Source organism: Pogona vitticeps, chromosome 13 (assembly GCF_051106095.1).
Source record: "Pogona vitticeps strain Pit_001003342236 chromosome 13, PviZW2.1, whole genome shotgun sequence".
NCBI lineage: Eukaryota > Metazoa > Chordata > Lepidosauria > Squamata > Agamidae > Pogona > Pogona vitticeps.
Window position 1 is genome coordinate 1,673,767 of NC_135795.1, and position 26,736 is coordinate 1,700,502.

Below are 26,736 nucleotides of genomic sequence, written 5' to 3' on the forward strand. Positions count from 1 at the left end.
AGGATTAACCGTCTCCCTTCTGCTATCCTCCATGTCACCTCCATCCCTATTAGAGATTGGTATGAAGCCCTCTCTATCAGGTTGCTGACATGGAGGGTTACCGCAGGATGGGGGGGGGGGGGGAGAGAAGAAATCCTGATTCAACTAGCATTCAATGGCTGAAGTGCACCTTTAGATCTCTGCCACGACCCAAGAGTCTCTAGATAAGTCTCTTGATAAGACTGAAGAAGTAATGTATCTGCAACCACATTGGTAGAACTGGGGGAGAAGCACCAGATATATCACCCAAACTGGGGAAAACATAAGATACACACCGGCAAGATATCCAGCCAGCTGAAATTTGACATATGTTGCTGTTCAATCTCATAGCAGAAGGAAATGTAGGTCTTATTTTTATTAAACATCTACCCTTGTCTTTCTATAGCCCCAGCCAGAAGTCGTATTAGGCTAATATTAATAAAATATCTTTAAAATACCGCACTGCTTAAAACATAACATACAAATAAATCAGCCCAAAGTCAAGAGTAAAAGAAATAGAGAAGACTCAACCGATAAGCCTCCATTTCTCAACAATAGACCAGCTGATACGCCAAAGGCATGTCTTTCCTTGCTGGCATGAGAAGAACAGAAAATTGATAAACATGGGGTTTATAAGTCAATCCCATTAAACAGAATGTGGGGAAAAAAATAGAACTAGTATCAACTGTAAGAAGTGTTCAGAACAATTCAGAAGCCAGCGTCAATCATTCTGAGGCAGAATATGGTTTCCCAATAAGATGGAAAGTAAAGGATCAAATAGTTTCTTGGAAAGATGACAAAGTCATAACAAGAAGGTAAATACAGTGTAGGTCTCATGGAACTGTAAGGCATGAAACAGGAGCAGAAGATTACCCTCATGAGCTCAATGGATTATCCTGCTTAGATACAAGACATTGTCCACTGGATTCCTATGCTTCTAGTGACCTATTATTCCAGCAGTAACAGATAAATGACTCATCATGTTATTTACAATACTGAAAAACTGAAGAGGTCTTGGTATAATTGTAATACTCTCTTTTACATATAGCAGCGGTGTCTTGCTTGCTGAGGGGTTTTATTTATTTATTTTATCTCTCTCTCTAGTCAGTCATTTGTTCATTCTTGCCCTTCTCCTTTATTGGACCAGAAGGGACTCACAACGTAAGTTAAAAGAAGAGGATGGAGCTAAAAGCACAACAAATGTTACGGCAAGCCATAATGCGCATAATCCCATTCTCCCAAACCAGAAAAGGCAAATTGCTGCCTAATCACTTCCACTTGCTGCAACAGCAGCAGCAGGAAACAAAACATGGACCTGGTCCCCAGCTTGCTTCCTTTGACATGAAAAGCTAGGATCTCTGGCTTATCTGTCCTACAACAAACCAGAGAAATAATCAAGGCCTTGTTTCGGGACCAATTATTTGGCCGATAAGTGTGATTGGGTTTGTTAAAGATCTGGAACAGTTCCTCTTTTTTTTGGCAGGAAATGACGACTGAGTCTCTCTTTGAACGTTAACAGATTTATTTAATTTAACATTGGGTGAATCTACAACAACTTCTATCGGTTCAAAACAACTAAGATCTGGCAACTGTCCAAATTGATCTGGATAGGGAAGAGCAGTGCTGGTAGGTGAAGCCAAGAAAATATGTAATACAGGGGGAAGTTTAGGGTAAGTGAGAGTTTCATGTGTTCATGTTCTGTCAGTCTGGAACCAGATTACAGGACCCAATAAGGGTTTGAAGGTACGTAAGAGTGTGTTTTTTCCCAGTTCCACCACTCTCACATGAGTTTTCATGGCTGAGCATGGATTCAGACCAAGGTCTCTTGAATCCTAATCCATCACTCTGCGCAATACACCACACTGGGTAACCCCAAGGCAACCTAGTTATTCCATTAGTCGGGAAAAAGTTATCTTACCCACTGAAACAAAATTTCAGTGTGCTTAACGTAGAAATACATTGATCAGCACATTAAGACCTTCTGTAAATTTATTTATTTGCCTTATTCATAGGCTGCCTTTCTTCTTCCAATAAGGGCACTCAAGGTAGCTTACAATATTAAAAAGAATGAAAAACAATAAATTATATATTAAAAGTGATTAAACTAGAAAACTGATTAAAATACATTGAATAATGAAAAACAGAGAATGTTAAAAACTATCTTACCCTGTTTCCCCGAAAATAAAACCTAACCTGAAAATAATCCCTAGTATGATTTTTCAGGAAGCTTGTCATAGAAGCCCTGCCCCAAAAATAAGCCCTAGTTAAGTGAAACCCCGGCCCTCCACTATTGTGCAGCAACCAGAAGATGACATGACTGTATTTGAATAAATGCAGATTGTTGTACATGAAAAAAATAAAACATCCCCTGAAAATAAGCCCTAATGTGTTTTTTGGAACAAAAATTAACATAAGACCCCATCTTATTTTGGGGGAAACATAGTAGGTAAAAAAATGGGATTTCAGTAATCAGTCATCAGGATTATTAAAAGCCTGCCTGAAAAGGTAAGTCTTCAGCTGTTGGTAGAAGGACAAAAGGGAGAGGGGACCAGCCTGATCTCCAGAGAGAGAGCATTCCATTACGGGTAGCTACCACCGAGGAGGCCCTGTCTCTGGTGTCCCCATCAGCCCTGGCAATGATCTTAAGCCCTGAGAAAGCTCATATGGGGAGATATGAGGAGACTGGACCCAAGCTGCATATGGTTTTAGAGATAATGACCAGCATTTTGAACTGGGCCTGGAAAGGGACTGGTAGCCAGTGCAGCTGTTGTAATAAGGGTGTTCGATGCTATAAGTGGCCCCAGACAGTAATCTGGCTGCAGCATTTTGAACCAGCTGAAGCTTCCAGATTTAATTGCCAAGATGACCAATGTACACCAAACTGACTAAGTGCTTTAAAAAGAATTTAAAAATATTGAATTAACTTGTAAATGTTATAGAAATAGAAGAGGGGTGACCTGGAAAAGAAATATCCTGACTTTCTGATTGTTTCCATCCTTTCCTTCTATACTTTGCACTTGGATATACAGTGGTGCCTCGACTTACAAACATCCCGACATGCAACCCTTTTGAGTTACAACCGGCTCCGGCCACAAAAGTTTGCATCGACTTATGGCCGGAGCTTCGAGTTACAACCAGAAAAAGGCAGGGGGGAAAAGGCGGGGAATTCAAATTGCTAACCGATGGTGGCGAAGATGCTGCTTCTTTGTAGCTCTTTCACCCCAGCGGTTAGAGTGTGTGCAATTGGAGGAGGCTTTGGACTGCCCGGTGAGGTAAGGTGCTGCTTTCTGCTTTTTAAAAAACTGTTCTGGGTGGGTTTTGCAGTGTGGTTTTGGGCTGGGTGGTCAGATTATGTTTCTATGCTGTGATGGGTCTTGCAGGGTTTGTGTGTTTTTTGGGTTCCCCCCCCCATTCCTGATGGGTCTTGTGGGATTTGTTTGCTTTTTGCATTCCCCCCCCCCATTTCCAAAGGGTCTTGCACGGTTTGCTTGCTTTTCTTCCCCCCCCCCTTCGGCCGGAATAGATTAATCGTGTTTCCAATGGGTCTTGCAGTGTGGGTTTGTTCTTTTAGTGATTTTTTTTCTTCGGCTGGAATGGATTAATTGCATTGCAATGCATTCCTATGGGAAATGGTGCTTCGACTTACGACCATATCGAGTTATGACCGGAGTTCCGGAACCAATTAGGTTTGTAAGTTGAGGCACCACTGTAAACATCAGGATGTTAGAAAAAGGTTGCTGTTGTCCCAGTTTGTTGGCTATGATCCATTAAAAAAAACAGCACCAAACTCAAGGAAGTTAGGACAAGTTGGCGCTCATTTCCAGTTTACTCCTGCCTCCACACCTCTGCTGCCATATCCCAACAACCTGTTGAGCCATTCACGTAGTACTGGTTGAACTCGTTTGACCACCGCAGCTTAAAAACAAAGCACAAATTTACTAGGATAAGTTAAGAACAAAAGAAGAGCCACGCCAGATCCGGCCACAGGAATCTGCCGGACAGCAATCTGTTCACACAGCGGCCAAGGAAAGGCTTCCTTCTGGAAAAGTTAGAAGCAGGACAGCCCTCAGCACAACCTGTATGAGCAAGCTGCAAAGTACATGGCATATGAACAATTACAGATTTTTTTTGCCCACCCCAAACCGCCCACCTTTCGTGCACGATCCTGGGCTTTACTATTAAGAGACAGGGAAGTCTCTCCATATTTTCACATGCCTCTGCCATGTCTCCCTCTACATATATTTTTTCATAAGCTAGAAGGCTCCATCTAATTTGATCCAACTGCCTTATCCTTCTGTCATTTCTGCACCTTTCTGGCTCTACGGCTGTCCATTCTGGGGTTGTAAGGCTAGAACTGCACATAATACTCTCAGTATGACTGCACTACAAATTCGTATTAAGGTACTCTATTGGGAGTTTTACTTTTAACATTTTTCGTAATGATATCCAACATGGATAATTGTTCATAGCAGCCACATTCTAGGGTGAGATATAAATGGAGATCTCCATCACAAGCCCAGGTTCTTTCTTCTTTCGATCAATCATTGCCAGCACCAATGTATATATGAAACTAATCTTTCTTCAGCCTAATGCATATCGTATTGCACATTTCTATGGAATAATCAGCATGTTCATATTTTAACTCTTTAGGAATCATTTAGGGACATTACCTGGACCCAGTGATCTGCTTCTGTTCAATCTGTCAATAAGGCCCCCAACGTCATCTCTTGTTATGACTGTTTAACAATAATCATGTGTGGTCAAAGTCAATTCTGACTTAGGGCAACTCTTTTCAGGGTTTTCCAGGTAGAGAGTACTCAGAAATGATTTATTATTCACTTCTCCTGGGGACACATCTGGGACTGTGCAGCTGGCTCAAGGCCAAACAGGTTGGCTCTACTTGCAAGGAGGCACAGAGGGGAACTGAACTCCCAACGTCTGGCTCTGCAGCCAGATACCTAAACCACTGAGCTATCCACTCACCTTATCACTATTTATCAAGTTTCACGATCAGTGTTTGCCTTTTACTTGAGCTCTTCAGACTCCCTTCCAGAAAAGAGGGACTCAGGCACATGCATCTGCCCTACATTTTTCTCCTTTAGATGGCTCCCCCAATTCATGCCCCATCTCAAGAGCTCTCTGAACAATTTCTCTGGGGAGAATAGGATGATCCTGACACCCTGTGCTAATTACTTTGGGTCACAGGGCTGTCTCCTACGGAGTCCCATCCTTTTGAGAATTTCTAGTCTGACACTATGCCCTCGCTGACAAACTGAATGACAAGGGCCTTCTGTGTTGTCTTCCCGGACTTTCTTATTGGCTTTATGTCTAAGGATCACCAAATGCCACAGATTCTCTCCTTTCCACAGACTTCTTTTATGGTTCTTACATCTATGCTTTTTTTAAACAAACAAACAAAAACACACATAACTTTTCCATCTTATCTCAGGGGCTTCTCACATAAGCACAGCTATACAGGGCATCTCCCACAAATTGCCTCTGGCAAAGACCCTCCCCTTGAGACTCTTTGGGCCTCTCTGACCAGCTACAGAACTGTAATCTATACTCTTCACTGCCTCCATCTGGGCATTCAAACATATGTTCACCTTGACCCAACAGCAATTATCCTTCATCCTGAATCTGACACATCCTAGTTCTTGACCATTCTCCCCCCCCCCCAGGACAGAGATGGGTAAAGTGTGTCCTGATGTTGCCAAGCCACAAATCCTGCTACCCTTCTCCACTGGCTATGTAGAGTTGATGGGAGCTGTAGTCCAACATCTGGCAGGCCTTGTGCACCCCCATGCCTTACCAACTAAGTCCATTTATACACTGCCCTGCCACATGTTGATGTCAACTGTAAGCAGTTTGATTCAAGTACATCCTTCCTTTTCAAGCCAAGCCAGGCCTATAGGAGAGAAGGAGGGTCTGCTTCCTTGAGATCTGCTTTCTTATCTTAAAACTAGGGCATTCCTTGCACACTGCCAAGACCTTAGCCACCAGCCTCTCCAGTTTCCATCCGTCTCAGTCTCAATGGTCTGATCTTGTTCTTCAACAACCAGCCACTCATCCTACTGTAAAGTTACCTACAATGTCTTCCAGCAGGCATAAAGCGGAACACGCAACAGTGAGTGCAATACAATGGATAGTCCCTATAGCTTCCTATATTCGTAGCTGGTTTTCTTTGCTTGCACATGGACATAGCTATAGACATAAATATACTGTGCTAAGAAAATGAGTGGCCATCCTACATGCTTTTGCATGGAGTAAAGCTGGCTGATGCCTTGGGGGAAGACAGGAAAGAGAAGCAGCAGTTACATTATGCTCCGAAATAATCCACAGTACAGGGAGGACAACAAAGGTATACAGCAACAAATCACTGGGGTTTCCCAATTGACAGCAAAGCCTACACAGAAGAACAGACATACCCAGCAACCGACTACCGGCCGTGTAAACACTAAAACAAGTGTCACACCATTTGCAAAGGAGAGCTTCTGATTACTAAGAAAAGCCCAGGCACTTCCTGTCCACTGATGCATGCAATGAGATGCTAATCCTCCCATCTTTGCTTGTTGGTTCTGAAAGGAGCAAGGAAGAACCTCAGAAGCATGAAGTTGGAGGTCTAGCACTGTTCAGTAACAACTCCATAGGTAGCTACCATACAATGGTGTTTGAACTTGGCATGGCAAAGTGAGCCAGTGTTGTGACCCTGGACTTTTCCACATCTTTTCCCTCCTCCTCCTCCTCAGCACAGCCACCACAGGAGAAGAGATGAGGTTAGTTATTTCACATCAGTTTGTCCTTACGTTCAAACCCAAGACGACAGTGCTTAAAGTCAAAGATGGTTCACTGAGAACATTCTGCTTCACAGTTAATGATCTTCGTAGTTTCAAAAAAAAAAACCCACAGAAAATACTGTGTACAGTATGCTCAGGTCAAAGTTTCTTTTTCCCCCTGTTCATTTTTAATGCGCACAAACTATAGAGAGAGAGAGAAAAACAGAACATGGGGAAGGAAATAAATGTAATGCAAAAGTATACAATATAATGAAAATGGAATTACAGTCATAAAATAAATCTGTGTATAAACTACAACAAAATGCAACTGAACGCCTACACAAAGTTGAGATTTGTCTGCTGTGCACACAAATGCAGAAAAGATTGTAATGTCCTCAGTGAGAAGAAAGCAGTGGGCATCTGTTAGTTCAGCACTGAATTATAAGTCCATTAACCCACAAAATGGTAGGGCAAATATATAATCGCTGATCATTAATCGTCAAATGGTAGGCAAATAATTGAAAAGCACACATATGCTTGTCAATTTCAAAGACTGCTCTAATACAAAATTATTGGTAATAATAACCAAATCCAGGTGGACCACCACTGGTCAAAACTGGGAGAACCCATGCTTTGGAAATGCACAGAAATTTCTGGCCCTCTTCACATGTGCAATGGTGAACATGGGATTGAGGACTGCGTGAAAACAAGGGCACCATACCTGCAACTCAAGTGTAAACTGCCACTGGCAATTTTATTTCTCAGTAGATGTAAATCTACATTGCATGTTGGACTCAAGGATAGATCACTGGCCTTCAGAGGGCTAAGACTGTATCTCCACAACACTTCCATTCCAGAGATTATGGGACTGCCCTTTCGGTGGAGATTGTCATGATTATTAATTCCCCTCTGAAAGGAGATTTATGAACAGAATCATCCAGAATCCTTTCCAGCAAAAATCTGCATTATCACAATAATGGCCCACCAGAGAACAGTTATGTGAGGCGCATCTAAGTCAGTCACAAATCTGTTCTGTCTCGAGACATGCTTTATTTACATGGTATATTTACTAATCACTTTTAAACAGAATGACTGTTTATGGGTTTCATTATCTACTGATCTGCCCACTCTATGGAATAATATAAGCTAATGGAGTTTGCTCATTGGAAGGACAGATCCTGAAGTTGAGGCTCCAATACTTTGGCTATCTCATGAGAAGAGAAGACTCCCTGGAAAAGACCCTGATGTTGGGAAAGTGTGAAGGCAAGAGGAGAAGGGGACGACAGAGGAGGAGATGGATGGATAGGTTCACTGAAGCGACCAACGTGTATTTGACCCAACTCTGGGAAGCCGTGGGAGACAGGAGGGCCTGGCATGCTCTGGTCCATGGGGTCACAAAGAGTCGGGCATGACTTAACAACCAAACAACAACAACAACAAAACAGAGTTTATAAGCCACACACCTCTTGAGGCACTTGGGGTAGGACGAAGGTTTCCAAAGAAAAGAGACTTTGTGAAACTCACTAGATGACCTTTGGGTGGTCATTTTCTCTCTGACTCACCTATTTCACAGGCTTGTGAGGATAACATGACAGAGAAGAGTTACATTCAGGACCCTGAACTCGTTATGAGGAAAGGTGACATCTACATGTAACTAACAAAAAGATAATAATTTACCAAATTATTTCCAGTTACCTATAAAATGCATCCATTGTTTTTCCCACAAAAGACAACAGGGCAACTCAAAAAAATTCTATAACCAACACAGAATATAAATATTTTAAAAATGAGCAGAACAAGTAACTGCAAGCAGCTGAACCTATATTGATAAGTCAACTCAAAAGAAAAATGTGAAAGCTTTAAAATTATATTTTTTCCTCAGTAGTACACCAGAAGTTTACTGTGGATGTGGCATGTCCAAGACATACAAAAGCTAAGAGAAAGACTTAATATGTAAATATTCAAGAGGTTGGTAATCAGGAACCAGAATATCTGGGACCACTGTAAAGTTGCTGACAATACTCCAGGGCATCTGCTCAGTTGGCCTCTCCCCGTGAATCAGCTGTTTAGATTACTTGTGCAATCTGCTTCTTCAGAGAAAGTTCCTTCCCCCAAGATGGCTCCTGAAAACATCTCAGAGAGTGACTGAGAGTTTCTGAAGCAGCTTTTTAAAATACTGGCTTTCATTTATTTCATTTGAATAGTGGTCATATTTAGTAGCCACATGCCATTTTGCTGGGTTAGCAAAGAAGCTACCAAATAAAAAACCTAGTTTTAAAAACTGAATGTACTAAGCAAAAAAAAATAAAGAATAGAAGCAAACAAGGAGTTGTGGGAATGGGGGGGGGGCAATAAAACAGCCTACAGAGACAAGAACATCCGCATCAAAAATAAATGCCTCTTCATTGCAATATGGGAGCAGGAATCTGAAGGATATTTATTTATTTATAAACCCACCTTTCTCCTTAAGAAGGGCTCAAGGCAATCATTGAAAGGCAATATTTAAAGCTGAAAGCAATGAGTATACAGTATAATGATGGTTTACTAAGAAAAGTATTTATAAGTGTTAGGAAAAGGGGGTGAAGGTGGGGCAGAAAAACGAATCCTGAAAAAGAGTGCCAGCATACACTCACTTAAACTAATGGTTTTAAATGCCAAGACTCTTTGACGGGCATCTGCTGCTTCCCCTCCTCTAGGAATTCCCAGCAGCCTTCCCAGCAATTCTCAGCTGGAGCAATGCCCTCAATAGAAGAGCTTCACAAAAATCTCCAATAATCTCCTCAATGGCAAATCTAAAGGACTCTACTCACTTCTCATCCTCCTTGATACACGCTGGCCTTAGATGACCTCTTCCTGTCCCACAGCTTTTAATACCAGTGATACGCGCTGACTCCCCCAGCCTGCTTGCTCTGCACCCCCGGGAGGATCCATTCCCATCCGTTCCCAGGTTTCCAAGCACACCTCTTGGCGTTTTTGCTTGGATGCTTCCCCATGAATATCACCTCAAACACAGTGCGCTCGTAACTGAGCCTCTCCTTAATGCCTGGCCTTCCTTCCCTGTTACATTCTCTTGATCCACAGACACCATCACCCTTTATCCTACTGAACAGGCAGGAAGCCTTGGTCTTCACCTCATCTTCTCCACACCCTTTAGGATGATAACCCTTTCAACACACCATTCTTCCACGAAGCATCAAACATACTGTACCAATCTTCCACTCTGCCACCCCCAGTCTAGATCCTCTGCTTTCTGGTCTACTGGTGTTTCACCCTGGTCTCCCACCTCTTTATTTGATACTTTCAAGGAAGTAAATACTGTATTTATAAAACAGGTGAGGGTGAGACACATTGTTATATGGTACTCTTGACAAGAGAAGAGAATGACTAGAACGATTTTTGCAGAAATTGAGCAAAACTGTTGCACAAAGTAACACTCAGATGCAAATAAAACAGAATTGCAATGGCTACTTTGTTGCACAGACTTTTAAGGACTGCATGGATCAAAGGCTCATTTGTGCCTTTAAAAAAAAGATTAGCTAATTGTATTCTCGAAGGCTTTCACAGCCGGGATCTGACGGTTGCTGTGGGTTTTTCGGGCTCTTTGGCCATGTTCTGAAGGTTGTTCTTCCTAACGTTTCGCCAGCCACAGAGTCTGTGGCTGGCATTCCTAAGATGCCAGCCACAGAGACTGGCAAAATGTTAGGAAGAACAACCTTCAGAACACCGCCAAAGAGCCCGAAAAACCCACAGCAACGATCAGCTAACTATTTGATGCCTGGAGTGTGCTTTAGTCTTCAAAGTGAAAAGACCATAGCATGCACAGAGAGCATTTGCAGAAATTTAACAGACATGTGCCAAGAAGAAAAGGTTTTTAAAAAAATGTTTGTTTTGCTTTGCTTCCACCAGGAGATGAGGGACCGCACTGGGCTTGGAGATGCCTCACTGAAGCATCTCATCCAGCTGATATGGTCACATGAGAAAGAAGACTCTAGTAAGCATTCTCTACATCCCTCGCCCGGTCCCCAAATTGCTCACCTCTTATCGTCTTGGCCGTGTGAAACTCTTCCTTCATTTACTCAAAAGTCTGAAGGAAGCCACAAGAAACCTGTCCTGTGATCTTTCTGCTCTTCTTATCCCTATCAAGTCTCTGCTATAGCTTTCACCACTTCCGCTCCAGCACTTTCAATTCCGTGAACTTTTCCCACTTTCTCAAACAACTCTGTTCCTGCTCTCCTGCCCATCCCTGTTGCACCCAAAAAAGTGCGTCCCAACACCTGAAATTTAAGCCACCTTTACTTCTTCAGATCTCATCTTGCTGTGTGGAAACCGTGATTATGTCCATTTCTGTTCAAATGGCAGCCACCTCTGCTTAGCCTGTGCTTCCGTCAACAACGACAAGTATACAATTGGTGCTATATATTACAAAATAAAGTGCTACTACGATAAAACACAGACAGCCCAGGTTGTATGCAGAACATTGATACGCTTTGTTACGTTCATTAAAGATGTTATGAAAAAGGCAGAGAGTGCTGGCCTCAGATCGGATGGGATTTTCACAACATATTCAAAATACACATTGCTCCGAAAAAAGGAAGTGATGCGTTCTCACAATGGCTATTATAAACTAGCCTTTGCCAATGTGGTGCCTTCTCAGATGGCCTGCAATGCCCACCATCCCTAGCCAGCAAGAGGGCTAGCCACGCTGACAAATGCATACGAAGGGCCCTCAGCTGAGGAAAGCTGTTATGAACAGACTGCTTTCCACCAATATAACAAGGGTTTCCAAAGCACACTATAAGGTAGATGCAGAAAGCCCTCTTCCTATTAGGTGGCCCTGGGAAACACCGGCATTTTAAAGATGGCACTCCGGGAGATCTTAACATTAGGGTCAGGGTCATCTGTGAGGCAGGCAATTCCTCTGACAGCTAGGCTGGGCGAGAAGATTTGATTCCATTTTCGTGGATCAAGATCACAGCAGGCCTCTCCGCCCCTGCCTTTGGGAAGTCACACAGCCTGTCAGAGAGAGCACTCCTTTCAGTTCCAGGAGCTGCTTCCAGCCTTCAAGGATTTCTGACCCACAAAAACTGACACCGAAACCAATCTGTTAAACCTTTTAAAGTGCCATAATATTTTTGTCCCTTTTTCTCCCCAATGAAGCTCTTAACACTCTTTACCTTCCCAACAGCACCTAAGACTTATTTCAAAGAAAGAGGCCAGGATGGCAGAATAACCATTTCAACAACAAATAAGAGGCACCTGTTAATTTGGGGCACAAACTTTAGATGCAAACCGGCAGAGGAAAAGGCCAGAACCGATTACCGACACCGGAAACAAAATTAAAAAAATAAAAGGCAGAAAAAAACGTTGTGGCATCTTAACGACTAACTGCTATATTTTCATGTGAGCTTTTGTGGACAAGTCCACTTCTTTGGGCATGTTAATGTAACCCAGTGATATTTTAATGTAGCCTAGCATCAGGCCAAAAAGGGCAAAGCAGCAGGGAATGTGAGGCAAAACCAAGCTGGCATCTATCTGTGCCTGAACACTGGGCTTGACCCCGAATGTTGCTTTGACTTCTTTTTTATCTGCGGAGATTAATGAGGTCTTCATGTTACTCAGTTCCTAAGCCCTTCAGAAAAGGAAGGAAAGGAGGATGGATGAGCCCCTAACGTTCAGCATTTTCTTTGGATAACACATGGAAGTAGATTACACACACCGATTCTGTGCCTTGATACAATTAAAGCATGAAGGCGCCTTCGACAATAATACTGCTCAGTGGATGTCTTCCAACTTGTCACAATGGAACACAGATCTAGTTCTCGCTGAGTTAATAAACCTGAAACTGGGTTGTATCCTTCTTTCGTACCTTGTGATTTTGTAACCTTCACTTTTGAAGTAAAGGAGCATTTTACCAGGTAAGGTCCCACTTGCTGCCTCAAATGGAACAACTCAAAGCTGGGTTGAAAACCTCAGTACGAAGAAGCAGTTCATCGTTGCTGTTCTCCTTCTTATGCATGTGACATTTACATGGAAATTAAACTATTCCATGTTCAGTTTCAATTTTGTTAATGAAACAATAGAAGACTTTAAACAGCATTCAAAATTAAACATGTGCAGTTTCACCTAACATGCAACATTTTAAGAGCATTCTAGTTCTTAGCAATGAGCACCAAAAGTGAAGAACATATAAGCTCTTTTGACCAGTCAAGTGTCCCACAATTTTCAGAGCTTAGATTTCTCAAGTGTTATTCTGATTCCTATAAAGAGCAACTTCTTGGGGTTTTTTTCCCATTTATACAGAGATGCCTTTGATTTTCTGATTCCCAAAGACTATAATCTTGTTAGGAGACAACATTAAGAGTAAGAAGAGAAACTCTTAAGAGCCAGTTCAGCTGTTTCTGAGAAGGCATGGGAGAGATACCTTCTGCATGGAAGAAAACAAAACTTTTATCACAAGGTCTCCCTGTAACAAACCCAAGTGTGAAAGGAACCAGTGGCTAATGGGTCGGGAGGAGGCTGCAGAGTGTCTTCGCTGGGAGTGTTTTCTTCCTACCTGCCTCCCCCCCCATGACTGAGCAGGGTCACTGCCCTGGTGACTGTTTAAGAGCATTACACACAGAAAGGATTCAGTCCACACTGCCAGCGCTTCCCCGCCTGGAGGACCGATGCATGCATTCTCTGTAAATAACCTCCGATACAGGAAGAGCGGAGCCACAATTAAAAATGGCGAGCACCTCGTGTGGCCGGCTGTGCGCAGGATACAATGGAAGGGCCTGCCGGGGGCTTTAAAAACAAAACAAAACAACAAAAAAGCAACCAGCGGCTTCTGGAGTCAACAGCACAGGGGCCTTGTTGGGAGGGGTGGGGGGGAAGGATGTCAGCACTCCCAAGCGACCTGGTGCCTATTGCAAAAGACCGCTTTCTGATACCTCCTCCTTGCTGACACCATCACTAGGAAAACAACACAGGCATGGCAAAGAAGCACCTCCCAGCTCCTGAACCCCCGTAACAACATTCCAGAGGAAACACACACACACACCCCGGTGAAATTCAGGCCTGCCTCTTCCTATGCCTTCTGCTCCCAAGGAGAAGCCAAATCCTTTTTTGCCCTAACAGGAGCGCAACCCGATTCCCCTGAAACGCCTGCCTCTCTCTCCTTTACAAATCCTTTGGAGCACTGATCCACCTCTGTCAGCCACACTTGCCCACAGCACCCAAGCAGCTTGCCGGCCCCAGGCGCACACAGATACCCAGCCTGCAAAAACATGTGAAAGCCAGTGCACCCTTCCCAGGGCCCACTTCCTAAAACTTTTTAAGGTTGTTTCAATGAAAATGAGTCAAATAAAGGTTATTCTACCAAAGGACCAGCAGGACTAGGCTTAGAGAGCACAGCCCCGGGGGCACACAATTAAAACTCATGCAAGGTTTTCAGAGAGGAAGGGGTAGACACAATGAGAGGATGGCCACCACCCTGGCCCCCTGGGACTAACCTGGATTACTGACATGATACAAATCTTGAAGGGAGAGGTGCACCCCAGGCATATGGGGAAATATTATTTTGCAAAATAATAAGAGGCTTCAGGGGAAGCGTGAATCTGCAGGGAGGAGGGGAGGAAAGAGAACATGACTTGAACTCAAGACTAAGATACCTGCATGGTCAAAGAGGAAGAAAGAGGTGATGAGGAGTGTGGAGAGTGGAAAAGACAAGAGCTACAAAATGGGGCTAAGGTATAAGGGACAAAAGTAAAAGGGAGGGGGTTCCATGGTCCCCATTTCTCACAACAGAGATACTAAAACTTCCCCACACATCCAACAAAGCCCCTCTGCAAAAAAAAAAAAAAAAAAAAAAAAAAAGCCATGGTTTTTAATATATGCAGGTAGGAGTGAGCAGGAGAGGAGAAGGACAGTAGAACAGGAATACAGTAAAATTACAAACAAGGACAGAAGGGGTGTACAGAAGAACATAGAAAGGTAAAGTTAATGCACAACAGAAGGACCAAGTGATCCAAGCGCTGCATAAGGTGAGAAGAGGGGCGAAGGAAAAGAGTGGGCCTACAATGGGGTAGGGATGGGGGACACGAGGATGGGATGGGAAACCTAAAGCTTGCCGTTGGGGGAAGAGGCAGGGCTGGCAAAATGAGCAGGTAAGCTGGGGTTGGTAGGAGCAGTGCAAAGAGAGAGGACTCCAAAGCAGGGGAGCCAAGAATGAAACGGGGGGGGGGGGGGAGAAGAGAGAGAGAATATGAAGAATTCAAGGAATTTGCATATAAGATACAAAAATACAATCTCATGGCAGGGTTTGAGGACCGCAAAGAAGCAGATGCAAAGCAACACGGGATATGCCAAGAATGGAGGGGAAAAAAAAAAAACTCTACAGAGGTGGGAAGGGAAAAAAAAAAAACCACAAAGTCACCCTCTGAGCCCAGCCCAGTTGCAGGAGCCGTGGCTGTTCTTAAAAGACCACTGCAAAGTCAGAAGGGCCGGTTGGGTGGGTGGAAGAGGGGGAGGGAGGGAAGGACCCAGACCGGCCCCAGGCCAAAGGGGAAGCCCGGAGGGGGGGGGGGGACAAAAGTTTCCTCCCAGGAGATAAGGGGAAGAGGGGGTGGATCTGGGTGTCCCTGCAGTCCTAAAGGAAAGACATGGACATCAAGAGAGATGGGTGTGTGTGTGTGTGTGTGTGTCCCTGATGCCAAAGACATTGGGGGGGGGGGGAGAGAAAGAAGGTCCAGGGATGATGGGAGCTGAGAGTTCAGGGAGAGAGAGAGAGAGAATGGCGGTGGATGAGGATGATGGCAAGGCAGGGGTGCCGATCCTCCCTCCCTCCCTCGTTCTCCCAGCCAGAGCAAGGGCCCCGTCCCTCTTCCCGGACTGCAGCTCCCTGCCTCCCCTTGGCCAGGGGATTCTGGGCGTTGTAGTCCCCCCCCGGGGCAATCATCCGGGCCTGCCTCCCTTTCTCTCTTTCCGACCCCCCCCCCCCAAACACAGACCCTTCTCTCAGGGCTTTTCTCGGGCTCACCTTCCATCTCCATGTCCTCGGGCTCGCTGAGCTGCTGCTCGCCGGGCTTCTGGGGGGGCGGCGGCGGAGGGGGCGAGGGCTGCTGCTGCTGCTGCTGCGGCTGCTGAGGGTGGCCGGGCGGCGGGGGCGGCGGCTGGGCCTGGGGGGGCGGCTGGGGCTGCGGATGGTGGTGGTGGTTCATGGCGGGCGCGGCAGGGAGCGGGGCCGGGGGGCCGAGCAGCAGGACGACCGGCGGGGCTGGAGGAGGGGGTGGAGGGGGCGGCGGGTGCCGGCCGCGGCGGGGAGGCCCCGGAGGAGTGGCGGCGGCCTGGTCGGCCGGAGTGGCTGTGGGGGCAGCGGCGGGCAGGGAGCGGGTGGCCGCCGGCGGAGGCAGCGAGACGCGCACGTATTTACTGGCTATGCGCCCAATGGCGGCGGGAGGAGGAGGAGGAGGAAGAGGAGGAGAGGGAGGGAGAGGGGGAGCAGGCCGCCGCCGCCGCCGCCGGAGGGAGAAGAAAGGCCCGAGCGCGCCTCAGAGGAAGACGACGACGACGAGGACGAGGAGGCCAAGCCCCGGACTCCGGCCCAGCGCCGGGCCCGAGGAGGAAGCCGTGCCCCGTCCCTCCCGGCTCCTCTCCCGGCCTTCCCACAGAAGAGGAGGTGGAGGTGGAGGTGGAGGAGGCCGGGCCGGGCCTGGCGTCGGCCTCCTCCTCAACGGCGAGGCTGGGGCGAGCGCGCCCGCCCGCTTTCCCTCAGCGGGGCCCTTTCGCGGCCTCCCTCTGCTCGCTCGCTCGCTCGCTCCCTCTCGGCCTCCCTCTCGCCTGGCCTGCCTGGCCTGCCTGCCTTGCGTGCGTCGCCCTCCCTTCCCTTCCCTTCCCCTCCCTCTTTCCTTCCTTCCTTCCTTCCTGGCTCGGCTCTCAAAATGGCGGCCGAGAGAGGTGTCACATCCGCGGGCGGGCGAGCGTGTGCGTGTGTCCGTGTGCGTGTGGGGAGAGCCTCGGTCCTCCTCCGCGTCCGCCGCCCCCCCCTCCCCTGGCTCCTCCCCCTCCCCGCTCAGGGGCGAGCGCGGCCCCGAGGGACGACGGCGACGACCAGACCCCCCCCCTCCACACGCGCGCGCCCCCTTTCCCGTCCGGTCCGGTCCAGGCAGCCGCCGCCGCTTCCAAGCCGCGGAAGGAAGGAGGAGACGGAGCAGGAGCGAGCAGCGCCGCCGCGGCCGCCGCCGGCGAGAGGGGGAGGAGCCACCGCAGGGGGGAGGGGGGAGCAAGGGGAGCGCGCCCCCGTGCCTGCGCGCGCCCCCCGGGGGGGGAGAGAGAGAGGAGGGGGACCGTCTGGGGAATAGGAGGGGAGGGGGCGCGATGGGCGGGCACGGGGGGGGGAATGGGAGGAGGAGGAGGAGGAGGAGGAGGAGGAGGAGGACGCCCCCCCCAGGTGTGGGGTATTGGGGAGGGGGGTCTTAGTGGGGTGGGTGGGGTGGGTTAGGGCAGGGGTCCCCCCAACCTTGGAGCCTCCAGATGTTCTTGGACTCCAACTCCCAGAAATCCTGGCCAGCAGAGGTGGTGGTGAAGGCTTCTGGGAGTTGTAGTCCAAGAACATTTGGAGGCCCAACGCTGGGGACCACTGGGTTAGGGGGTTAGGAGATAGGAAAGAGTGCGGGGGGGTGCCTGGAGGGGGCCCCCCAGAGGTTGCTGGACCATCCTTCTGGCTGGTGCTGATGGGAGTTGTAGTCCAGCAGCATCAGGAGGGGGGAATGCACTCTGCCCACGTTTGGGTCGCGGGGGGGAAATAAATCTGGGGGTGGGGGCAGGAATTGATGGGTGCGGGGGGGGGGTAAAGGGGTAGCAAGAGTGGGGGAGGATGTTGAGGAGATGACCTTGTGGGGGAAGTTTGGGGGGTGGGTGGGAGCAAGAGAGGAGTGATTTTGGACTACAGTTCCCAGAATTCCCCAAGCGGCTATGTAGTCCTCCCTCCCCAAACCCCAGAAATCTGCACATCTGTAGAAAACACCCTGTCAAGGCCTGCAGAGATGGGGGGAAGTTGGGAGAACTACAACTCCCAGAATCCCCCAGTGAGCCTGCCTGGGGTGGGGGGGTGTTATCTAGGGGGTGTGGGATCCATATTGACAGGGCGGAGGAAGGAGGGATGGGAAGGCAGGGGAACCTGATCCGGAGGAAAGAAAAAACTGGATAGAGAGAATGCAGCCCTCCAGATGTGGCAGGACTGCACCTCCCAGCCTCCCTCTCAATCGTCTGTGCTGCCTGGGGCTGATGGGACATGGAGTCCAACAAACACAAGAGGGTCCAGGAGGGCCGTAAGAGATGGTTAGGGTGAGAGCTCAGAAGGTCCCTTTTGAAAAGTAACTAGTTACTATTCCCAGCCTCCCCCATAAATCATGAGAGCATGGTTTAGTAAGCCCCCCCCAAATAACTATGGAAGTAACTAAAAGGTTAGGGTTGCACTATCAAAAAAAGGGGGGGTTATCTCTCCTTAAATTACAGCTCCAAAGGAATTGGGGTCCTCCTTCCACAGAAGGTGGCCTTCAATCAATTTAACTGCCAGAGTTATGGCTGGGGGCGGGTGGAGAAATAGTGGACGTAGCAGGACCATATAACACCCAGTAGATAGATTAGGGCATGAGTTTTTGGGACAAAACACACACACACATTGTGTCCTAATCAAGTTGTGCGTGTGTGTGATGCAATCAACCCATCTGGAAATAGAGCCAAGTGTGTTTTTTGTAGAACTGGCCAGCCGGTTTGAGTTTTCAATATGTGGCTTAACTTTTAATAGAATTGCTTATAGGAAATCATGCCGGTAAGGGTTTTCAGGGGAAGGCTTTCTGCTTTTCAGAAGAGGAGCATAGGTGCGTCTACACCTGGGATTCCATTCCAGGTGATGTCCAGAGGGGCAAAGCTATTAATCTGGCTCTTCTGAGATTTTGAAAGACTTAGTAAGTTTCATTATGGTGGAAATGTGAACTAGAATGAATGCATACTATGGGCTATGGAGCCAACAAAAGTTATCTTAATAGAACCTGGGATAAGATGTTAAGGTGGGGAAGATCCTCTGTTGTCTTTTTAAATGCTCCATCTCTCCGAAAGACAAAGCAGGAGGGCTGGCTCCCCACCTGGCCCATTGTTCTGTGTAGGATGGAAATTTACTGGGAGATCAGGGGTGGGGTGGGGCTGATGTGATCAAGGGTATACTCTGAGGCTCTATGCTTGGGGGCATGAAAAAAGAGCTGAGAGGCGTTGAGTAAGGTGGGCGAGGAAGGGGTTGTTCTCCTATAGGTTTTACTCAGATCCTATATTGTCTGCTCACAGGGAAGCAGCTCACAGGGAAGATACTGCGAAACTATTTTGATCCAGCAGCCTCCCGGGAAATGGAGCACTTTAATTCTGTTGTCCAGGACAACAGAACTGCAGAGATCACCAAAGTCTACCCCAGTACAGAAAACCAGATTTAAACCAGATTTAAACTGAAATCCTAAGCCCCCCCTCCTCGGCTCAACTCTGCACCCCTACGTTTTCTAATTGCCTCTTTGCTTGCTATATTTTTCTGCCGAATATTCAGAAGCCCGCCCTGTGTGGAATTTAAAGCGCTAAGGTATTCAACCAGGGATTTTAGTTATGTTTGTGCTTAGGAACATTTTAATCAGTAGATCCATTGGCCCAATCTGTATCATGTTTCCTTGGAAGCAAGAGGGGCTGAGTTCAAAAAGCGTTCATTATTACATGTCGGTTTACGGGCCTAACTTATTGAACCCAATCTTGAGCATGAAGTTGCACAGATTCTGGATTTTTACTACAACAGAGCAAGAAAATGAATACATTTAAGGTATTACATGTATTAGATCTTATTAGATCCTTATTAGATCTGAGGGAAAAATTGAGTTCTTGTTATAAATGGAACAGCCATCTGTGTCTTTAAAAAAAATCACTGGAGCTACTCATATATTGTTAATATGCAAATCTGTGTAAACTAATGGATTGATCTAGCAAAGCCAGAAGTGAGGCTTACATCATTTGATGGCATTATGGGCTGACTTGAGTCCTTTTTTTGCAGAGAAAGGCAGGATAGAAATATTTTAAATAAATAAATAAATTAAAAATTTGCCCCCACAAAGGATCTGGACACTTTCTGAGGCCCACATATCACCTTTTTGTTGATTTATTGTCTGGTTTCAAGCAATTAATCAATTTCAAGCAATTATCCAATTCACTTTAAATGTCCATGCTTCTTATCTGAGTGGTAAACTGCAACTGCCATTCGAAAGATGACATTCAGAACAATTAGAAGCCTGACGTGCAAATAAAATCGATCGATCAGTGAGTGTTGTGAAATTAGCCTTAATTTTCTTCACTTTGTACACTGCAATGGCGCAGGCAGAAACCCGATTAATGCAAATAGTTTCTCTTTTAAGGAAACCTGCAATTCAGCATGAAATCTCAGCAATCTGTTGCACAGAAAATGGATTTGGGCCAAACTACAGCTCCCAGGATATTAGAGGGTGGGGGACAACGAGTCATCTGAAAGTCATGTCGGTTTGCAGGCACAGGTATTCCTTGCATCCTACATGTCTGGAGGTTATTCCCCCCCCCCAGTTTTAAAAAAAGGCTTACTTGAGAGTATCCTCTTAATATCCCAGTCATCTGCAGAGAGGGCTGTGTGGATTAGTTTGCCAAACATCTCCTTCCCTGGATCAAGTTTCCCTGCAGGATTTAAAAATAGAAACACAATGCATAAGATGAGCTGGAATTTGAATGAAAATGAAGCCTTCTTCCTGTTTCTCAGAAGAGCCAAGACTGTGAATGTGAATGGCATTATTGTTATTATTCGCCCATGCCACCCTTGGGCTTGAATGCCCTGTCTGGCTGGGATTTTCAGTGCTGCCTCCTCCTCCTCCCCCTTCCCCAAAAGCAGCCAAGCTCTAAATGTCTTTCCCCAGATGTTCTTGGACTAAAACTCCCAGAAGCCTTCACCATTAACCGGGCTGCCCAGGATTTCTGGGAGTTGTAGTCCAAGAACATCTGGGGACCCAAGGTTGAAAGCCACAGAGGGATTCCAGGGTATTGAGGTTGATCACCCGGGAATCCTCTTGGTGTTTGTGTAAGGTTGCATAACTTGCAACTACAGTAGTTGATAAGGCCCATTGGCAAGGGGCTGGACGTGACCTAGTTGCACAATAACGTTTGGTGACCAAGCACATGATCAAGATCGGCTCTGATAACCTGCCAGTTAGCGACAATTAGCTGTGGGAAGTTATGCAAACCTTTCACAAACACCAACGGAATGATAGGTGATGTCTCTAGAGGTGTGAAAGTGGCCAGCCCCACCCCCTGAGAAGCAGTGTGGTGTGCCGATAAGAGTCTCCTACCAGGACTTGGGAAGTCCTGTGTTCAAGTCCTTGTGTGACGCTGGACACTCATGGAAGTGGGGCGGGGGGGAATGATCACTCCCTGGCCATCTTGCGTGCCTTAAAAGTCCTATGGAGGTGATCGTCCTGATTGATGAGAGAGTTCTGGGACCAGCAACTGAGACAAAGGGACTCAGCAATGGGACAGATCCGGCGGTTGCTCCTTCTTTATTTCTTAGGGCCAAAAAGTAGATTCCATGGTCACTGACTACTCCGTAAACCTTATCTTGAGTAAGACATGACCTGCGAAGGTGAGAGTCCTTTGACTGAAAAGCGGAGGACCTGGTCCGGGAGCCCTCTTCGTACCTGCCAGTTTTCAGGACAAGCGACTCGAAGAGTTTTCATAGATTTCTCTCCTCGCAGGAGAGGAAAGACTTTAATTCTGCATGGAACAGAAGTCTAATTCCCATGATGCTGCACAGCACCCTTGAAGGATTGCTGGCTCAAGCGTTCTGGGAGTTGAGTCATCCCAAAAAAGCAACCTTCCTCCATGTTCTGGAATCCACCTCACTGTCTCTTTCAGACGGTAGCTTGGGAAGAGAGAAGATCAGTGGTTTGGGAAAGCGTAGCCACTAGGGTGTCTGGTCTCTGTGTTGGAGAAACCTTAGCAAGTGTCTGAAGAACCCTAATGCCCCCCCCAGGATGCAGTTTGGGGAAACTTATGGGTCTCTTCCCTCTGCCCCCCCCCCCATGTTTTACCTCAATGTTTGTGGAATATGAAGACTTAAGCCACTGGGCAACTCTCCAGGAAGGACCACCTCTCTGTTCTCCACTACAGCGGTTCGAGAGCTGGCCGTTGGAAGCTCGTCTTCAGAGGAGGAGAATCGGCCCAGGTGAGGGAGCCACCGCCAGCCCCCTGAAAGGGAAAGCCCTTCCGAAGGTCCAGAATGCTTGGGCGCCACACCCTGCGTGCCGATTGGCCATGGCCTAGCTAAGAAAGGGGAAGGTACCGGGATCGGAATGCGGAACACGGCAACCAGGATGGAAAACACAGCAAAGAGCACGAAGAGAGGAGAGGTCTGGATGGGGGACCCGGGTAGCCTCCGTGGGATGAGCATGTCCAGAAATGGCTGTCTGTGCCATCAGCCTTATGCTAAGGGCTGGGAACAATTGGTTAGGGAATTGTTGTTCCTCTAGCTGCTCAGCAGAGGCATAGGGATTCATAGAGCAGAATAGCTTCAAGGTCCTCAGATTAATCCACCTCTTTTTTTTTCATCAGCTGGCACTTACAGCCTTAATACATCACCTCTAAGACCTTGGTAGGAGAAAGAATAAAAGGTCTCATTACAGTCCAACAGATCGAACTGCAAACTGACAAACATCGCTTGCAACAACAGACCAGAGAGGGGGAAAAGCACCGAGCAGAGAGGCGGGGCTCTCTTTGAATTCAGAAGCAGGAGGAAGGAATTGGTTAGTGCTGGACAGATTGACAGCCCCACCCCCAAACCCACCTTCTCCAGGCAGCATGTGAGGTTGTTAAAACTCCCAACGGTAAAGCAATGGGATTGCCTCCACGGGCAGAGGTTGAAGCTCAGGAAGCAGGTGGCTCACCCTGAAAAAGGGCTGGCTGGCCTTCTCTAACTATCCAAGGGTATCTCTGAAACTTGAGTGCCTTGTAGCATCATAGAAATTAACAAGAGTTTCTGAGCGATGAGATTTCATGGGCTGCAGACCCATATGAAAAACGGAGGTATTCAATGTGCTTTTTTTCTTTTTTGGACTGTCAATTCCAGAAATCCCAAACTGGCTGGGGAATCTGGGTGTGATTATCCGAAATAAGAAAAGTCTTTAGGCAGGGCTGTGTCGCCAGCTATCTGTCCTTCAGCGGCATCTGGAGGTTTTCGTGGATTGCAGCCACTTTTTTTCTGAATGGAGAGTTGTCTAAATGGCAAAGCTATTTATTTCTTCACAGGGGACCAGCGTGGATGACTATTTGAACGGTGGACATTCAAGAAACAGTCCTCGGAAGGTGATGAGGAAATGCTAGCACCAACAAGCAGATTCAAGCATGCATGGGGAAGGGGAAAAAAATTGAGCTCAGAACATGATTACATTTGAAAGGAAACGCATTGTGCAGAAAAACACAGGCAAAGTGCTTCTGGTTCCCTCTGATGGCCAATTCTCCTATTGCACCTTGGACACATTCCTTCAGAAAAAGCACAACATGAAACCAAGGAATATGCCTATCCTCTGCTGACTAGAAATAAAGAATGGTATGAAACTGGAAATATTTCATCAAAATGTCTTGAAATGTCCACATCACAGGAACGCTAGAAAAGAACAAGGGACGACTTGTTACACCCAGAGTCATTTTGCTCCATGCATTGCTCGCTATCTGAGATTTTACTTGCAACTCCTGAATTCTAATCTCTTGAAAAACAAACTCATAAAAAACCACCCAGTCTTTGTCCGATCCAAAGAGAAGAGGCAGAGTTTGTTGTTGTTGTTTAGTTGTTAAGTCGTGTCCGACTCTTCGTGACCCCATGGACCAGAGCATGCCAGGCCCTCCTGTCTTCCACTGCCTCCCAGAGTTGGGTCAAATTTATGTTGGTTGCTTTGATGACAATGTCCAACCATCTTGTCCTCTGTCGTTCCCTTCTCCTCTTGCCTTCACGTTTTCCCAACATCAAGGTCTTTTCCAGGGAGTCTTCTCATGAGACGGGCAAAGTATTGGAGCCTCAGCTTCAGGATCTGTCCTTCCAGTGAGCACACTCAGGGTTGATTTCCTTCAGAATGGATAGGTTTGTTCTCCTTGCAGTCCAGGGGACTCTCAAGAGCCTCCTCCAGCACCGCAATTCAAAAGCATCCATTCTTCGGCAGTCAGCCTTCTTTATGCTCGGTATTTTATGTTGTTTTAATGTGTTTTAATCTTTGTAAGCCACCCCGAGTAGACCTCGTCTAGAGGGGTGGGGTAAAAATTGAATAAATAAATAAATATAAATAAATATGGTCCAGCTCTCACTTCCATACATCGCTAGTGGAAAAACCATAGCTTTGACTATGCGGACCTTTGTTTTTGAGCCAGGCTTAAATCAGACTCAGCTGCCACTGCCATTAGCAACGATCTTCTCCTTTGTCTCAGGCAGCCCAGTACCTTGGGGCGGCACTGCTCAGCATCCACTGCCAAAGACTTTGGTGCCTCAGACAGGCTCTGAGTGTTTGGGGAATATCTCCTGAACATTTGGTCTGTCCCTATGTATATTCTCCCTTCACCAAATACGTATTTCATTCTAATAAAGTGTTATGTGAGGATAACTGGAAGGCTCCCAACACCACTTTCTCTATCTGCACACAGCACCTGCAACTGCAACATGATAAGTGACATTGTGATGTACGTTACCTGCAACAGAGAGGTTCACGAGATGGGGTAGCCCCCTTTTCTACCCCGAATACTCTTTTTTTCCATGACCAGAGAGGGAGATCTAATTTTTCCCATCACTCTTAGGACCCCCTTCCTTGCAACCTAAATCTGGAGTAAAAACATTCATGTTTACCGCTGATTTATCAAATGCCAACCGTCACCTTTGGAATTTATAAGTTCTGATTATGAAGCTGTACACTGCTTTCCATATGTCTGTCCTCTGAAGATGCCCATGGCCACAGAGACTGGCGAAACATTAGGAAGAACAACCTTCAGAACACGGCCAAGGAGCCCGAAAAACCCACAACAACCAACAAACATTTTGATAGTGTATGTGCTATCCTCTATGGCAGTGAACAATGAAAGCACCGTAACGCATAGTGAAGAAAGGAGCAGTCCTCTTTTATTTGCTGCTCTATTGCTGTTTAATGATTAAATGATATTTTAGGACATGGGCAATATAAAAAGTCAATAAATAAATAAATACATACATTTTTTTCACAGATGTTGGTGTGTTAGGGTGCAACTACACTGGAAAAAAAAATCAAAAAATGCTACGGGTTTCGGGACGGCTGGTTCATGTTCTCCCCCCTTGATCACATGATAAAAGGGGAAATGTGAGTAAGCCCAGAGTCCCTACGCTAAAGTCATAGTTTTTCATCTCTGCTGCTCCGGATTCAGACCCAGTAGGGCAGTGTTCCCCAACCTTGGGCCTCCAGATGTTCTTGGACTTCAACTCCCAGAAATCCTGTCCAGCAGAGGTGTTGGTGAAGACTTCTGGGAGTTGCAGTCCAAGAACATTTGGAGGCCCAAGGTTGGGGACCATTGCAGTAGGGAACTGGACTCCCAGCCTCGGGCCCCACAGCCAGATGCCCTCAGCCACTAAGCTACCGAGCAATCAGGCTCATTGTGAGAAGTGACCGGATGGATCACATATGAGAACAAGAAATGAAGGTGATAAAACTTAGGAATGTCTTTAAAATACACATGGTGAAAAGAGTTAATTTTCAGGGCTGTCAGTGTCTGTATCCCTGACCTAGCATGACCTGAATGCACAGGCTGGAATATTCTGGGAATTAAATTTCACAAACTCTGGGGAATATACAGAATTGTCAACAGTCTTTCTTTAAAGCGTGTGCCTACTGGAGAGAAGCGTGTTTTGTAAATTTTCATGGTTTTGTTTATTCATTTTTTAAAAAATTGCTGGTTCACATGAGCTGCTTCTGCATTGTATGTTCTTCTCGGCCACAGTCTTCTGTCATTACCACCATGTGCCATATTTTAAGGAACTAATCTTACATGGAGGAGGCGGTGGTATGTCTAATAGAAAAACAACCCATTCGTTGTTTAGCCATTTGCAATTGATTTAGTGTTTTAGTGATGGGGGGGATTGCTATCCTTTTTCTGCCTTTTGCAACTGAACATCAGGAGCCTCTCCTTGAGAAATTTGTAGAAATCATTGGAATGGAAGAAAAAGACATGGTGCACAAACAGGGCTAAAATCAAAGCTAGGTCATGTCAAAAGCAGAGACCTGGAATATCACAAAGGTGACGTCTGCTCCGCTTAGATCTTCAACATTTAACTGGGGAGATCGTTGCAAAATCTCCTCTCTCTTGGCCCCAGCCTGACAAAGAGGACTCAAAAAAAAAAAAAAAAACACCTCGCCCCTTTCCCAGTATTTTCCCACTCCATTTCTGATTATAAAACATCAAAATGCTGCAATTCCAAAGGACGGAGCTGCACCCGCTGGCTTGCAAAGCATCCTTCTTCCCAAACCCTCGCCCGCTTTTAGGGATCCCGGCTCTTAAAAAAGAAAGAAAGAAAGGACCCTAAAAAATCACATGTTGCAAAAAGCATGGGGCGGACCAAGCCAGCTGGAGCAGTTCCGACAAGAGGACCCACTGCGCATGCGGGCGGAAGGAAGCCACTGACAGCCATAGGCGCGCCGCACACCTCCCCCTCCCACCTCCTGCGCCTGCGCAGACCGTCCTTTCCTCCTCCCATTCCTCCCCTTTTCTCCCTCCCTCTCCTTTTGGCCGCGTAACCAACCTTGATGGCGAAGGGAGGCGGAGGGGGAAGAGGCGTCTGGGTCGCCCCCACCTCCTTTGTGACATTGATGGGCACGTCAGGCACCCAATCGACGCGAGGGGGCTTCCGAAGGCCCTCTCC

The 26,736-nt window shown here is 46.8% G+C and overlaps 1 protein-coding gene and 2 long non-coding RNA genes across 4 annotated transcripts in view; 1 reads left to right on the forward strand and 2 right to left on the reverse strand.

Annotated features, from left to right (window-relative positions):
* The window catches only part of USP7 (ubiquitin specific peptidase 7), a 53,631-nt gene extending 37,343 nt beyond the window's left edge, over window positions 1-16,288 (reverse strand). Inside the window, exon 1 of one of the 2 annotated variants that reach the window (XM_078381438.1) lies at window positions 15,811-16,288. In XM_078381438.1, the coding sequence (XP_078237564.1) occupies window positions 15,811-15,991 (181 nt within the window). In that variant the 5' untranslated portion in view covers window positions 15,992-16,288. The remainder of the gene's footprint in view (window positions 1-15,810) is intronic. The other variant, XM_078381437.1, reaches the window with a different exon arrangement.
* A 3,883-nt stretch (window positions 16,289-20,171) lies between these two features.
* On the reverse strand, window positions 20,172-26,735 carry LOC144584708 (uncharacterized). Its single transcript, XR_013539133.1, has 2 exons — window positions 26,617-26,735; window positions 20,172-20,501 (listed from the first exon to the last, which is right to left on the reverse strand). It is a non-coding gene; the product is annotated as an uncharacterized LOC144584708 (long non-coding RNA).
* Window positions 20,208-23,455, forward strand: LOC144584707 (uncharacterized). Its single transcript, XR_013539132.1, has 2 exons — window positions 20,208-20,347; window positions 21,984-23,455. It is a non-coding gene; the product is annotated as an uncharacterized LOC144584707 (long non-coding RNA).
* Window position 26,736: the final 1 nt, after the last annotated feature.